General features: G+C 38.0%; 1 protein-coding gene across 5 annotated transcripts in view; it reads right to left on the bottom strand.

The window, feature by feature from the left end:
* Nucleotides 1–17,510, bottom strand: part of LOC107853072 (general negative regulator of transcription subunit 3) — a 76,135-nt gene that overhangs the window by 19,023 nt on the left and 39,602 nt on the right. For 2 of the 5 annotated variants that reach the window (XM_047408242.1, XM_047408241.1), the window contains exons 9-13: nucleotides 15,119–15,127; nucleotides 14,860–15,030; nucleotides 14,285–14,764; nucleotides 13,350–13,520; nucleotides 11,925–12,033 (exon numbers count right to left, since the gene is read on the bottom strand). In XM_047408242.1, the coding sequence (XP_047264198.1) occupies nucleotides 11,925–12,033; nucleotides 13,350–13,520; nucleotides 14,285–14,764; nucleotides 14,860–15,030; nucleotides 15,119–15,127 (940 nt within the window). The remainder of the gene's footprint in view (nucleotides 1–11,924; nucleotides 12,034–13,349; nucleotides 13,521–14,284; nucleotides 14,765–14,859; nucleotides 15,031–15,118; nucleotides 15,128–17,510) is intronic. The other 3 variants (XM_016698086.2, XM_016698087.2, XM_047408240.1) reach the window with 2 other exon arrangements.

Genomic DNA, 17,510 nt, shown 5'->3' with positions numbered 1-17,510 from the left:
CATCTTCATTTTCGGAGTAAATTTGCACTTATCCTTAAAACATCTAAGGTTCCTTTCTCTCCACATTCTCCACCCAATGCAAGCAGGTATAATTCTCCATCTATGACTGAGAGGCTACCATAGCTATTCCAAATCTCCAGAACTTCTACAATTCTGCCTGTCATAATCCAAGTGAGACATTTCATATTGATGAATATTCTCCATAACTGACTAGTAATCCTGCAGTGTATGTTGTGATTGACTATCGCTGCTTCTTCTCCACAAAAAAAGCACCATGGACATAAATTGAAACCCTTTTTCATGAGGTTTTCCTGAGTCAGGCCCTATTTGTTTGCCTTTAATGGAGGTCTGAATCTGAATAGTACAGACTTCAGTCCATTTAGTGCATTTGTTTTTTTTTTTTAAAAGCCTCTTAAAATATCTTAAAACCTCTGAATCAATCAGACATGGAAGAGAGTCCGAATGACATTCAGACTCTTTTTAAACACAATTTATTTCCTCACAAATCTCAAACTTTATTATTTTTTTCTAAATATGTTGTTCTCCCACCCTCTCTTCACATTGCGCTCTCTCTATCTTCGCGTTTCTCTCTCTCTTTCTCTTCTGCTTCACATTATTTTCCTTCTCTTTCAGGTATGATTCACCAAAACTATTTATAAATATTTTTATTATCAATTTAAGCATGCATTATTTGCTGCTCAATATCCATGCTCTACTCAAGAAGATATAATTGGATCTTCAATTGAAATCATGTTTAATCTTCTTAATTCATCACATATAAAATAAAGGTGGAAAAGATGGGCATGTAGTTTGTTTTGCTTCACTTTAATTTTTGCAAGAATGCGCATAGATGTATATTGTTGTTTTGCTCATCGTGTAGGATAGAACATGTAAATGAATGAAATAACAAACATTAGAATTCATTTAAGATTAGAAGTGGAACACTTTAATTTGTTCTTTTGCTACTTTGTACAGTCCTATTAGCACATCCTTTGTTGCCGTTATAATATGTATTATTATTTTAACTTCTCAGTCTTATGAACCGGGGGTCTATCGGAAATATCCTACTTGTAGAGTTTCATACTACTCCGTCAAGAGACACTAATTGAATTGATAATTTCGGGATGAAACTGGAAGTGGTTGTATGATATAATATAATATTTTATTATTTTTTTAATTTTAAATTGCATATTTATTACAAATAAATAAATTATGTATATTTAGATGTTAAAAAAACTAATCTTAATCATCCAGTATTCAGATCTAGAAACAACATCTTAATCATTCAGACATCCATTCAGATTCAGACGTCTTAACCTTAAAAAAACAAATGCACCCTCAGAATTGTCTTCTTAGCTAGTAGCCGGACAAAAACATGACACTTCATGAGGGATCTTTACTTTCCATATCAATTTCCAGGTTAGTCAATCTAAATTGCTGAAAATACTAAAATCCTTAAATGCCTCCTTTTAAAAAAAAAATTCCTTCATTGTGATTCTACCAGATTAGACAGTCTTCAGCATCAGATGGTCCTTTTAATTGCTCCAAGGTCTTGTAGAATCTGCCAATCTCTCAATCTCCCAGTCATTTAGAAGTCTTGTAAAACTCAAATTTCACTCCTGATACCTCTGCTACTGTAGCATTTTGCTACTAGTTGAGGATGTAAATATATGATGAAATAAGAGTTGCAAGGTACCTTGTCTTATCCAATTATCTTCCCAAAGAATATCTCCATTTCAATTACTGCCTTTATAGACTGTAATTTCGTATGATTCTTGGCCATTGATTTCCAATAGCTCTCCACAAACTAATTCCGTAAGTATTTGTTTTAGGTTAGGTTGTCAAGTTGCTTTCCATTTCACACTACAAACTTATCAACTTTTTCCAGAAGGATTAAAAGGATTGTTCATCGGAAGCAAATCTCCAAAGCCATTTCAGCATGATGCTTTGATTCTGGGTTTTTGACTCCTTACTCCCAAGACCCCTGCCTTTTTACTCCTTAAAGCCTCCCATTTGACCAGATGAATCTTCTTTGTGTTACTACTGCCTTGCCAAAGGAAGTTCCATATTAAGGCATCCAGCCTCTCAACAACACTCTTAGGGATGGAAAAAAGGACGTTGTGTATGCAGGCATGACATTATGTACGCTATTGATAATGTTATCTCCCCCCTAATGATAGATATTGTCTCTTCCAATTCATTAGCCTTCTTTCACACTTATCCACCACCCCATCATTCCATATTCCTATGGATATGGTTTTGAAGCCCTAAAGAGCATTCTCTAGTAGAATGTTGCAATTCCCCAGTTCTCCGACCAAGGATCTCAGCCAAGGAAGGTAAATTGGTTAACTTATTTATCCGATATAAGAAGCTTTTGTTATAGTTTATGCATCGGAAACAGCCTCTCTACTTCTTCGGAGGTAGCGGTATGGACTGAGTACATTTTACCCTCCCCAGACCCTACTTTGTGGGAATACACTGGGTTTGTTGTTGTTGTTGTTATAGTTTATGCGTAAACTCATTTTTCTTTTCAAGGTAAACCTTTTCAACAACAGAAGTCAACCTAGAGTGTATCATCCGGAAACTTTTGGCCGGAAATCACAGTCAAGTCAAGATGGAAGATGATGTGACTTATTTTTCCGTTGGTTTCAAATCGTATAATATCACCAGAAAAAGAGTCTCTTACAGTCAGAAGACAATGGAATGGCTATGCTTTGCACTGAAGGAAGCTTCCAAAGTGAAAGGGAATTCTGTACGAAGATAGAAGCATCAAGAATACTCCTCTGAGTTCTTTTGCTAAAGAAATTTCAACAGACTTGGACGTTATATAAGTATTGTAAGCATGTAAAACAAAAGAAGATCTGTCATTATTATTCCTGAACTTACATTTAATACAGGGCGGTAGGAATAGCTTACAAAATTGCAAAGTTCATTAATGGCACAGCTGTAAAGCCTTTTACAATACTCTCTAGAAAGAGAGAGGTAGGACTGTTCTACTCAGAAACCGCCAGAAGAAACAAATGGACTACAAGAGAAGATGGAAAAAGCCACAGTACAGGAAAGAGGTGGAATCATCTGTATCTCTGAAGGGGTCAGCTCTTCACAAAATGAGCTTTTTTCGAGAAGCGTCGTTGACAGCCTCCTTGGAGGAGTAGCAGATACCCCTACCCTATCAGATTGTAGGCACTGGGTCAGCAGCACATGGAAATGCGTCCACGAAGCGAACATTTATAGGATGGGGAAGAATCAATTTCTCTTCGAGTTACCATCAAAAACAACTGCTAAATACATCTTGAGAGGCAACTGGAGTTGGAAACTCCACAGACTCCGACTACAATGGTGGTCGCCAACAGTGGAATCAACCCCTTGCTCTGCAGCAATTGAACAAGTCTGGATTAGATTGGTCGGACTCCCTTTGCATTTAGGGTCACCAAATGTATTCAAAGAAGTAGGAGATTACTGTAGAGGATGGATAAGAACGGAGGAGGAGACCCAACTAAGGAATCACCTCAAATGGGGAAGAATTCTGGTGAGAGGAAACGCAGACACAATTCCGAAGACTATCAACATTGAACATAAAGGGATCAATTTCTCGATCCAAATCTGGTGTGAATTAACGGCCAGATTCTCTCCCTGTGAAGGAAGCAGGGAAAGAACTTCGGACCATCGATTAATAATGGGTTCTAGCTCTACAGAGGGTGGGGCTCGAGAGGATAGCATCCTGACAGGGCACGTGGGTATTTTTCAAATAAACCCTAATAGTCAAACACGTGACTGGACACATGTGAAGGCCTCCCCAACTAAAAGGCCACCAGCTTCTAAGCCTTTAGGCCCAGATTTCCTATCACAACAACTTATGATGGAAAATACACCTGCAATCCACTTTTTAAAGCCCAGTTCTGATCCATTTTTAGAAGAAGTAAACGCTATCTCTCAATAAACTGCCTCTCAAACATTACATAGCAGGGAGAAGCTCACTCCACTACTCCATCCATGGCGAAAGGAAATTCATCTCCAGTCACACAAAAAGGCAACGAAGAAGGTTGTGAATTCAAGTACGACAAAGAAGACACCTTCGAAACAAATCTACTCTTTCTGAACCACTAGCCCCGGATGACATGGAACTCTCCATTGTTAGAGAAACACTTGTTGAAGATGTTGTCCCCATTAGCATCCATACTGAAGAACCTGAGCAGGATCCAGATTTTGACATTCTAATCTGGATTCACCAAAACATCATCAAAATTGGCAAGCAATTTGGAATTGATTTTCAGGGCTTTGAGGAGGAGGCTCAGCATTTACTCATGAAGATTGATCAAAAAAAGCAATCATAGCGAAGAACAACAAGATGTTGGAGCTCACGCCAAAGGTAAAAGGTGCTAAGGAACTGAAATGTCTTGATTTTGGCCATTAATTCAAAAAGCTATGGCACCAGGAGTAGGGGGATACCACATCAATATTGATCAATGAAAGTTAATTTCATGGAATGTTAGAGGATTGAATGGTGAAAGAAGAGGAGAATTATCGAGAGAACACTATTTCCCGAAAACCAAAGTTGAAGGAGATATCAGTGGTTTAGTTAGAGACCTTTGGGCCAACAGATGGGTTGATCACATCCAATTGGAGGCCAGTGGTACCAGAGGAGGAATTCTTCTAATGTGGGATAAAAGAATTTGGGATGGAGAGTGCAGTAGTCTGGTCAATAAGGTTGTCACTCCATCACATGTAAATTCATAGGCAAGATGCAGGATCTCACTTGGCACTTAACAGGAGTATATGCACCTAATGATAGAAAAACTAGAGAGGAAGTAGAAGTTGGAGCTGCCAGAGGTCAATTCTCAGGTCCATGGGTATTATGTGGAGATTTCAACACAATTAGATTCCCCTCAGAAAAGAAAAATAGCAATAGAATCAACAAATCAATGACCGATTTTTCTGATTTCATTCAAGATATGGGCTTGCTAGAGTTGCAACTAACAGGTGGGAAATTTACTTGGAAAAAAAGTGACAGACACGATGTTGCTGCAAGGTTGGATAGATTTTTGATCTCTGATGAGAGGGATGAAAGATTCAGGAATATCAAACAATTAATTCCTGATAGAGTGACCTTTGACCACACACTTCTATTACTACAGTGCAGCAATCGGGAACCATCCAAATCATATTTCAAATTCGAAAATTGGTGGTTGCAAATGGAAGGGTTTAAAGAAAGAGTTGAGGATTGGTGGGACTCTTTCAATTGTGTTGGCAGACCTGACTTCGGTTTGGCTAACAAGTTGAAAGCTTTGAAAGCCAAACTTAGAGAGTGGAGCAAAACATTACAAGGAAACTTAGAGATGCAGAAGTTTAACACGCTAAGTCAATTATCAAAACTTGAAAAAATCCAAGATGTCATGAATTTAACATAGGAAGAAATAAGAAACAAAATCGCCTTAACCATGGGCTTTGAGGAGATAGCAAAAATGGAGATAGCTTGGAGACAGAGATCAATAGCATTATGGTTGAAACAAAGTGCCAACAACACCAAGTTCTTTCATAAAACAGCTAACGCACACAGAAAATTCAACAATATTGACTTGTTAGAAATTGATGGTGAACTCATAAGGTTCCTGCTGATATAAAAAAGGAGATCATCTCTTTTTATCTGAACCTTTATTCAGAGACAGAAAACTGGAGACCCCACTATAACATGAGAATTTGTCCTACTATCTCTACTATCTCTTCAGAAGATAATTTGATGCTGCAGAGTTCGTTTGAAGCACAAGAACTATGGGCCAGTGTTGTGTCGCGGACAAAGCACCTAGCCCAGATGGTTTCTCAATGACCTTTTTCAAAGATTGTTGGGATGTAGTGAACACTGAAGTCATCGCCACTATTCAAAACTTCCATGAATGAGGCATATTTAAGAGAAACCTCAATGTTGTACATAGCCTTGATGATTCCCAAGAAGATGGGAGCCAAAGAATTGAAAGATTTCAGGCCTATTAGTCTTATAAGCAGTATTTACAAAATAATCTCAAAGTTGTTGACTGAGAGACTCAAAAAAGTGATGCACAAGTTGGGGGATGATAAACAAATGGCCTTTATAAAGGGGAGACAAATCATGGATGTCATTCTTATAGCCAATGAATGTGTTGATTCAAGAATGTAAGACAAAGAACCTGGTATCCTTAGCTAGATATACAAATGGTTTTTGACCACCTAAACTAGAATTTCCTACTCAGAACTTTAATGACAATGGGTTTTGGAGAAAAATGGGCCAGCTGGATCCAATACTACATCAACACCATCAAGTTATCAATCCTAGTCAACGGCTCACCTGCTAGATTCTTTTCTTCTCAAAGAGGACTAAGACAAAGGGATCCACTATCCCCTTTTTTGTTCATCATTGCCATGGAGAGTTTAAACGATATGATGAAAACTATTCAATCAAACAGCTGGATAACAGGTTTTAGAGTAGACTCAAGGGCTGCCAATAACCTTGAAGTCACTCATTTACATACGCTAATGATACATTAGTTTTCTGCGGAGCTGACAGAGGTCAAATAAGATTTTTTAGAGTGATTTTCATTCTTCTTGAGGTTATATTTGGGCTTCACATTAACTGGAACAAGAGCTTCTTATATCCCATTAATGAGGTTTCCTGACATTCACAACTTGGCTAACATTTTGGGAGGCAGGACAGGCGAGCTTCCAACTATATACCTTGGAATGCCTCTTGGTGCCAAAGGCAATTCCAAAGATATATGAAAGGGCTAGAGAAGTATGAGAAAAAGTTGGTTAACTGGAAGGGTCAATACTTATCGTTGGGTCAGCATTACCAACTTATATGATGTCTATTTTCGTGTTCCAACAAATATGGTGGACAGAATAGATGCTCTTGGAAGGAACTTCCTTTGGCAAGGCAACTGTGATACCAACAATATACATTTGGTCAAATGAAAGTCGGTGATAATCAGTAAGAAAATTGGTGATATGGGAATCAAGAACCTGACAGCTCAGAATCATTGTCTTTTGATGAAATGGTTATGGAGGTTCGCCTCAAATGAATAATCTCTCTGGAAAAAGGCAATCACTTAAAAGTATGATATGGATGGGGAATGGACCACCAAGGCAGTCACTACACCTTACAGAGTAAGTTTATAGAGGTTAATCAGAAATCTGGGGGCGAAATTCATGAGTCAGTGTGGTCATCAAGTGGGTAACGGCTTGAAAACATCTTTCTGGACCAACGTCCACTAAAACAACTTTTCCCCCTTTTATCTTCAATCTAAACCAACAAGAAGATGCCACATTAGGAGAAGTCTGGGATGCGCATAGCTGGAACCTGAACTTCAGAAGGCAACTTAATGATTGGGAGATAGATAACTTGGCAGAATTCTATGACACCCTCAACCTTTTTCAAGGGTCCCTCCTCTCGGGAAGACACTCTTACATGGCAAGTGGATAAACAAGGGAGATTTTCAATTAGGTCAGCTTCCAGGGAATTTAATTATCCTAACAACCAGAATAGTTGTTGGCCTTGGAAACTAATTTGGAAAGTTAAAATTCCTCACAGAGTGGCTTGTTTCTCTTGGCTCATGCCTAGGAAAGCGATTCTGACTCATGAAGACTCATGAAGTACTTAAGAAAAGGGACTTCCACCTATGCTCTAAATGTTATATGTGCGGAGAAGAATCAGAGATAATCAACCATCTTTTTTTACACTGCAAGTTGCAGTTAACTGTACAGCTCTAGAGGATTTTCCTTAATTTAAAAGGAATCATGTGAGTTATGCCTAGAGATACAGTTGAAGTGTTGGAATGCTGGAACAAATATAGCACTCACTCAGAACATAAAGAAAGATGGAAGATTGTCCCTGTTTGCATCTGGTGAACAGTTTGGAAAGAGAGAAATCAAAGGTGTTCTGAAGACAATTATAGCTCTACGCAGAAACTGAAGATGAAGTGTCTGGCCCTTTTCCATTTTTGGTGTAAACATGAATACATGGAAGATGCAGAATCTTTTGTTGATGTTATAGGATCTCTGTAAGTAGGTTATAGCTTAGTAAATCTTCCTTTATTCCATTATAAGTATGAAAGACTGCAGTTTTTATGCAGCAAATAGTTATACAAAAAATGTTACCTTCTCAAAAAAAGAAAAAAAATTATGCGTAAATCTGAGATTGCTTCAAAGGGGACAAAGATCAACCTAAGTATCTTTAGTTGCTCCCTGCCAACATCGCAAGAGACCAATGTATCATCAACACACCGAGATGTGTATCTCCATGTCTGCCCCACTCGGTTTGACTTTTTAAACCTCTTAATTCACATATTTTCTTGAGCAGTTTTTAACATGTCACTCAGGCCCTCCATAGCAATGATAAATAGGAAACCCCTATCTTAAACCTCTTTTGTAATTGAAAAAAAAATATGGGAGAGCCATTGATGAGGATAGAGAGCTTCACATAACAAATGCAGAATTTTATTCACCTGATCCATCTGGAACCAAAGCCCCTCTTAGTCAGGATTTTCAATAGAAAATTCCAATTACGGTGATCATAGGCCTTCCGTATATCCAGCTTGAATAGGATACTTCGTCTCACTACTCCTTGGTCTTGAATCCACACACTCATTTGCCATAAGAATAAGAATCTATAATCTGTCTTCCATTGATGAAAGCAAGTTGTTGGTCGTCCAACAATTTGTGCATAACCTTCTCAAGTCTTTCCATCAACACTTTGAAGATGATTTTGTACACATCTACCAAGGTAATAGGTCTGAAATTTGTCAGCTCCCTGGTTCCACCTTCTTTGGGATCAAAGCCACATAAGTGGCACTAAAACTTTTCTCAAAAGAACATCTGCCATGGAAGTTCTTGACTGTAGCACCCACATCATCACCTCCCAACATTGCGCATGAAAAGCCACGGTGTAACCATCACGTCCAGGAACCTGGTCTCTGAACATCACCTCCCAGCATTGCGCATGAAAAGCCACAGTGTAACCATCGCGTCCAGGAACCTGGTCTCTGAACATAGTTTAGTAAAGCTCCAAATTTCTTGATTTTCAAACTACCCTTGTAGTATCTGATTCTCTTCCTCAGAGATTATGTGTCCATCGTAAATACTGACGGTTGGTCTCCAGGTTTCAGTTTCTATAGAGTATCTGATAGACGTCAATAATTTCCTTCATTCATGGTTCTTGACAATTTCTCCATCAACATTCAGTTCATCAATATTATAAAATCCTCTGTATATAATAGTAGTTTTGTAGACTTTATCCAAAAAAAAATACTCCCTCCATTCCATTTTATGTATCATCATTTCCTAATTTAGTAACTATTTAAAGACAATTCAACTTTTACCCTTATTGGTCCCACTTAATTAAAAAAAAAGATAGTAGAACATTTTTTGATAAAGGACAATTTGGTAAACATTATCAAGTCTTCCCTTATTTCTTAAACTCCGTGCCCGGTCAAATGCCAACACATAAAATAGGACAGAGGGAGTAGTAGTTTTGTGGAAGAACTTCAGAGTTCTTGCCCCCCCCCCCCCCCCCCACCCCCAAACCAAAGAATCCTTGACCTTGCGACCGTTCACCGGATGGATTGCGAAGTAAATACATCAGCTCAGATGCGGCTATTCCTCCGCGGCGATATGGACTCAACCCGCTCCTATCGGGAAACCTCCTCATGCTTCGCAATGTCCTCAAATTCTACTAATAAAGCAGCTTTTGACTAGGTCTCTTTTTCACTCAAGGCCATTTGTTCATGAATTTCTTCTAATTCTACAAGTTGGTTAAGGATGGGTTGTTTTTGTAGAACAAGATTTGTACACACCGGTCTTGCATCCACACCTTGGACAATTTCATTTATTTCCCAGTCATGGAGTAGCCTTCTGAAAGAGAGATTCCACCCATGTGCAAACCAACTCCTCGCTTTGTTAAGAGCCAATTTCTAGGACCTACTAATACCTCAACCGCACATTCTGAATTCGGACTTTTGTGAATCCTGGAACCATGAGTGTTCGAGATTGTTGCATACAATTAGTTAGCTTTGAGGCCACAAAAAGATTAGACAACCACTTTGCTACGGTTCCACGTGGTCCAAACCCAATGTTGTGTTAGGTAAGGAAGTTGGACGATAATAGCTGCTCTGCATCCCAAAACATATTGGCCTCCTAGATGGGCAACACTAAGTAATCCAAGTCAACCCACATAAATGGCTAACAATAGATATTTCTTATTTGTTAAACATACCTAGTATGATCCCACCAGTGGGATCTGGAGAGGGTAGTGTGTACGCGACCTTACCCCTACCCTATGGGGGTAGAGAGGTTGTTTATGATAGAACCTCGGCTAAAGGTACTAAATACAACTCCTCCATGAATGACCAAAATGAAGGTTGTTGCATAAATGAAATGATCTCTGGGAAACAGTTAAAAGATTGAAATGCAGGAGGATCCATACGAATTCTACTTCCATTACTCCTGCATATAGCAGTAAGTTATTTGCGCTATGGTCTTCATAAGGCAGGCTAGGAAAGTTCACTAAGCCAACAATCAGGCGAAGAATTTATGTATAATGATTGATTCCACATCTTTTCTTCCACACCACAGGAAAAGTACTTCTAGGCTTTCCAGGAATTGGAATTATTAAATCTCGTTATCGCGGAATTGAATCCTACACATAATAGATTTCTGAATGCTAAAAAACTTCAGGTTCATTTTATTTACGATGTAAAAATGCTCAAAAAATTCATTCATTATTATCCCTCAGCCACTGTGGGATACTTAACCCCCCACCATAACAAAGGACTGAACATTTAGATCGTGGACAGCATAACATGGTGTCCTGCATTGGATAAACTAAGAACTGAGTTGAGCCTCACACTGATACTATCACATGATCAAAAATCGGGTCATGGTCCTAACTCAACCACCACAAAAGCTAGCTAGCTCATGAAGTAAGAATTTCCCTAAACCATATAAGAAAAGATAATGGCCTCATTCTCTCAAACAACAACACTTAACAACCTACTGATATCTTTTAAGTTTTTAACAGTTTTCCCTGGAAGACATCATTCAGTTTAAATTAAATTTCAGCAATTAATTCAATATGAACATTGACTTTCTGACAGCCTTTCTACTTCTCCTGAAGTAGTGGTATGGACTGCGTACATCTTACCATCTTACCCCCAGACCCCACTATGTGGAAATACACTGGGTTTGTTGTTGTTGTTGTAATTCAATATGAACATTGGTTTTTTAACATAAGAATATGCACATGCATTGACTTTGACAGACTTTCTACTATTGATAATGAATAATGACACAACTACTAATATTAATATATCTACTCTTGGCAATTAACAATATACTGAAAATCCAGAGACACTCGTCAAATCTCCATAAATAAGAACATTCAGAGAAAATCAAAGTAGAAGCAGTCTTCACATGTATTCCACATTACTATCATCAGCTTCCCTTTTTCGAGGAACATAATTAAGAAGTTTAAACTAAGAAATATGGTTACTTGATAAACTAATACTACCGTGTTTCTTAATATCAAGAAGGTAGGGGAAGATAACGAATATCAAACTGGAAGAAAAGAAATAAAGAATTCAAAATGGAACTATGGAAGGCAGAGAAAAGAAACAGTAGGTACAAAGATGAACTTTGTGCATGATTCTCATCGTCTATGAGATAAACCAAAATCAGAACAAGATAAAAGATTAATATTCTAAAATAAAATAAAAAAGATCAATTTCAATTAATAAATAAAAAAAGGTAATTCACTTTTCTTATAAAGAAGCAGGAATCAAATGAAACCAATCGGACACGCCTCACAAATTAAATTTTTGTTTCACCTCAGGCCAGCCCAAACGGGTTTGATACAGAAGGCAATCATATGACAGATACTGACACCAAAAGCTGTGGATTAAAACCTGATTGCTGCTGCAAAGATGCAGATGAGGCAAAGTTGTTAATACCAACTGCTTGGGCCCCAACTCCAAGTCCAAGTTGAGGAGAGACAGAGGAGCTTTGAGAATTGAACTGAAACAATAAAATCAGGTAAGAGCACATAATAAGACCAAGTGTCCAGCATAAAAGTATGGAGGAAACCAATGCAACCAGAAATAAAATGTGATAAGCCCAAAGACAGCAGCAGATTCTCGAGTTGGTATATCAATCACTATTTCCCTTTAATTCTCAAAAGAAATCACTATATTTCCTCTTTTTGGTTAAATGGATTGTCTCCTCTTCTAGGCTACCAGACTAGAAAATTCTTATGGTATTAAAACAATGCAACAACGTTGATATTCTCAGCTGATGTAAAACCTACGGAATGCAATCTAAAAGACTCCTATTGATGTATACCAGGCGTTTAACAGTAACAGCACTTCTGTCTTCTACGTAGAAGATTTGTTGTCATATATTAACAAGTCCACTGGATCAAAAAGCAATATTTACGCCACAATTGTATTCACTTAATGGAGGTCTGAATCTGGATGGTTCAGACCTTAAACCACTAAACCACTAAGTGCATTTGTTTTTATTTAGATTTAACCACTTCAGAAGGTTTGAATGCATCAGAATCATTAAAATTCTGAATGCAGTCTTAATATTATTAGGAAGGTTCGTTGGTGAAAACTCATCTTTGAAATCTTTAAATAACCTCCACAACCACCCTCAGTCACCACACCACTGTATAACTGACATCATAAGCCACAACCACTGCCAATCAGCTACCAGTACCAACAACCTCCACCACCATCACTGCCAACCACCACTACCGTTTTCCACTACTGATCACTACCATACCAACCACCTCCACCATTACAATTATCACTACTATCAACTACCATCACCATCACTACTAGCCACTACCACCGACCATCACCACCAACCACCTCCACCACAACCACCAATACCATTGTCAACCACCATTCGACCATACAACTATCACCTTACAGTATAATAAATTAATAATTTTAGATATAATGTATAAATTATTTTATTTGTATTTTACATTTATTATTGTTTGACAAAACTAAATTATAAGCATTTAGATATTGAGAAAATAACAGTCTTAGTCATTCAGTATTCAAATCCAAACATAGCATCTTACTAATATGCATTCAGATATGGATGTCGTTATCTTAATAAAAACTAATGGCCCTTCCACAAAGGAAAAGTCCACAAGAAAAACAAGGAGTCGACAACAGAGTAGGTGCATAGATAAAAAGGGTGTGCTAGAAGTTTAAGAAAAATATAGCATTGAAGTAACAAAATATCATATAGCGAAGGGACACAAGGTAATTCAACTAACTCAAAAGAAACAAATAGCATGCACAGACATTAAACAACACCTGTGGCAAAAGTGGATTCGGTTGCTGGGACGAGAACTGCTTAAGATTTCCTCCACTAAATGGAGGTACACCATGAAGATTACTCTGACCTTGCTGCTGTACTTGCTGAAATCGTTCCAAAAACTTCTCCCTCTGGTCAGGTGCAATTTCAGTTCTTCCACGGAATTGGCCCTGAAAGCCCAAGAAACACATTGAAATGGAACTATACCTGTTGAAGCAGTTGAATACATAATAGTCTAGGGAAAAAGGATAGAAACCTAAAGAAAAGATTAAATTGCAGTAACAGCACACACCCTAAAGTATGTTATGAAATAAAAAAGAAACAAAAACTTTAAACACACTTGAGATCATCCCATGACATATCGTTAGAATTCTTAAAGCAGTCAATATATTGAGTCAGATTTTCGTCGTGGCAGCATCCTGCATCAACTTAGGCAAAAAGATTTTATTTCAACAAGGATGAGGTGCTCATAGTTTCAAAATATAACACAGTACAATTGCATAGGAACAAAGAAACAAAATTAAAGCATTTTTCAACGGGTAAAGCAGATAGCAAGATCAAGAATAGCTTTTGAGGATATTTCAGCATTTAGTGACAAATTTGATAGGCTACAACAACAACAACAACAACAAACCCAGTGTATTCCCACTTAGTGGGGTCTGGGAGGGGTAAGATGTACGCAGTCCATACCTCTACCTCTGATGAAGTAGAAAGGCTGTTTCCGAAAGACCCCCGGCTCAAGTCACGAGATATCACACAAACACATAGTACAGCACAGAAGCAGATGACATAACATAGATACGGCACCCATAAGGAATATAAAACAGAGTACAGCAGGAATGCAGGAGTACAAATTTGATAGGCTAATTACTTTTATTTTGAACTTTTTGCATTTGATAGGTACAAATTTAATTGGTGATCTTGGAAAACATACCGCTTCATTTTGATTCTGAAAGGAACTGCCAGGCCTCCATTGCATACCAGGACCAACAGAAGGAGAGAAAACTCTACCAGTCATGGTCGTAGCATCACTGAGATTTGCCCCATCAGCAACACCATTTCCATCTGTAGCCTTAGCTGCTTGTGACATCATCATTCTGTTAGCCAGAGGGGATACCAAAGGCTGTCCCATGCCGCTACTTCCAAGCCTCTCCTCCGAAACTAAGATATTTCTCTTTGCGACTTCAGAAGCAGAAGGAATAGCTCCAAGACCTCCATTACCAGTAACTGAACCAGCAGAACCAAGTGCAACACTAGCCATGGATTGGTTAGATAGAGCACCTCTACTAACACCCCTTAAAGCAGTATCGCTAAGGGCCGGGGAAGGTTTTCGGCCTGGGAAACTTGTCAAATCGTCTTCTTTTATTGCATTTGACATGCTAGTTGGAGACAAAGCAGCAGCAGCAGCAGCACCTGCATGTTCCAAGAAACCACATCCAGAAGTTAAGCAGACAAATAAAGAAACTAGTTGATGTATAAGAGAAGCTTTCAGGTTGAAGCATGGTCCGTACCCTGGGTTGCATGACACCCAGCAGGCGTTGTTGGAGCAGTAGTAGAAACTGCACTACTTTTAGGAGGTGGGGTCCTAACAACTGTTTCAGAGCTACTATCCTGTGATGCTGCTTCATCAGCCAGATCCTCAATACTAGCAGCTTGATGTGCTGAAGATGTTACAGCCACCTGGAAAGCAAACCATCCATTAGTTCTCTACGTTGATAATGTAATGTGAGCAAGGAAACCCTGTAAACTTGGAAGAACGGGTCTCCACCTTTACTGTCTGCCAATGAAACAAGAAAAAAAATTGCATTGCGTTAACATCAGAAATGTTGGAAAAGGTAATAATATAATAGTGTTTTCAGAGACACAATTCAACAGTTGTGTCAAAGAGCTATGGTGGGCAAGGGAAAAAAGGGTGAGAGATCCTAGGGGAAATATTTGTTTGCTGGGGTTTTCGAAAGTCAGTTTGAGGAATCGGCATCATAAGAACTAATATACACATGCTACACCTCCTCGCAAAGCTTTGAGAAGTACAAGACTAAGTTGCTATCACTCTTCACTTTCAGAGTCACACCCTCACACCCTGGATGTGAGTATGGGATCCGAACAGGCTCTGGTCAACCAATTTTTGGTACTTTGACCAAAATCGACGAAGAAATCTGGACAAGTAGAATACCTTGTATATAGAAATCTCTATCTCGGTCCTTTTTCTTATATCTCCTTCGGAGAATTCTCTATTTGATCAATATTTTCTCCTCGAAATACCTTAGTTTTCAAAGATGGGAGGGACAAGGTTTGCATTAATATGAGAAAGGTGAATAATGGTCTCTTTGAAGACAATTTAACAGTTGCGTCTCTGAGAAATAAAGGAGAAAATGTTATTGAATTGTGTTGTTTCTAAATTATTACATTGAGATCTCATTTATAGACGCTACATTAGACAATTTAACAATTGCGTCTGTGAGAAATAAAGGAGAAAATGTTATTGAATTGTGTTGTTTCTAAATTATTACATTGAGATCCCATTTATAGACACTGCATTAGACTCCTTTTCCAACTAGGATACTAACATTACGATCCTTTTCCAAGTAAGACGCTGTATACAATTCTTATTCCTACTCATATTCTACCAGCATCAAAGAGCTTTGTGAGAAATGGAAAGAGGACTAGAGATCCTACAGCTAAAATATTTGTGTATTTGGGGTTTTGAATGGTCAGTTTCAGAGTGGCATCATAAAAACCAATATGCACATGCTATATATTACCTCCTAACAAAACCTTGAGAAGTAGACGTCCCTACCTGCAGGGAAATTTGTCTCTTAATACATTCCCATATTTAAAACATACCAATATTTTCCATTTGTACTAGCTTTGGTGGACGATTACCTGGTACATGTTGATGGGAAGTGGCAGGTATATATATAATATCATGTGTGTGTATCAATTTTCCAGAAAAATATGAGTTTTTTACTTTAGGTTTCAGTGTCTTCAACAATTAACCGTAGAACACACATCTTCATAACATAAAAATATGTTAGTTCAGCTTAATACTGTTTGAGGAATAAACAAAGTTACCAATTTAAAAAAAAAAAAAAAAAAAAAGATGACAAAAAGGCGCTATATTTCCTTGAAACATTTGTGTTCTCAAAAGTACAAAAGGGAAAAGTATTTGTTGTTAAGAGTTGAGAGTGTACTCAACCATAAATGGTAAGATGCAGGATACATACCATTCTCTTTATTAAGGTAATAGAATGCATATCATTAACTACAATAGTGTAAAACAAGATAAGAGGGCAGATATCTTCCGTACTTACGTGAAGAGAATATCTGTCTTTAGGCTACAGTTCTTCTTCAACCATGACTGGTTGGAAGGATATCATCACAATATTTAAAAGAGGACAAAGGAGTTGCTTCTTTGAAAATGCATGCTACCCTACTTAGGGTACAAAAAATAATAATATTAAAAATCACATAATTTAGAGATCGTGGGTTTTTATGATACACTAGAAAAGAAACCAAAACTAAAGATCAACCCAGCAGAAGGAGATGAAGATCATGTGGAGACACTAGAGAGAGAATGTCGACCATTTCACACTACATTGTAAAGCTGTTACACAGTTCCGTAAAGTATTGAGCTGATTAGGCATACAGTGGACAATGTAAATGTCAGGAACATAGAACATGCTAAACAGCTGGCCACTAGAAGGAGGAGAGGAAACGCAGGACATGGAATGTAGATATATCAGCTCTCATATGGATTCATTGGGAACTTTTGATTTTTAGTTAATTTAATACATAAGCTGCTCAAACTCAGGTGCGGGTATCCAATATAGGTGTGGGTATGATGTGGGTGTAGATCCTTCAGGATCTGAATTATAAAATTCGCGGGTGCAGATCTAAGTATGCGTACTGGCGCTTGTGCCCGGCTAAAAATAATTCAAATATTTAAAATAGAGTTACAAAATATACCTAAATTATGGTGGGCTATTTGGAAGGAAAAGAATGCACGAATCTTTCAGAGCAAATCCGAATCTGCAATCATTATTAAGTACAAATGCATCTCCTAATATATTTTGGTGTAACGTGGCTATGGCAAATGATATAGAGGTCATGATAAGACTTCTTGAGTTTGCACATTCAACAATGATATTGAGCTGAAGATA

Source organism: Capsicum annuum, chromosome 3, assembly GCF_002878395.1.
Source record: "Capsicum annuum cultivar UCD-10X-F1 chromosome 3, UCD10Xv1.1, whole genome shotgun sequence".
NCBI classification, from domain to species: domain Eukaryota; kingdom Viridiplantae; phylum Streptophyta; class Magnoliopsida; order Solanales; family Solanaceae; genus Capsicum; species Capsicum annuum.
The sequence above is the reverse complement of the archived record's forward strand: the minus strand, read 5'-3'. Positions and strand labels throughout refer to the sequence as shown.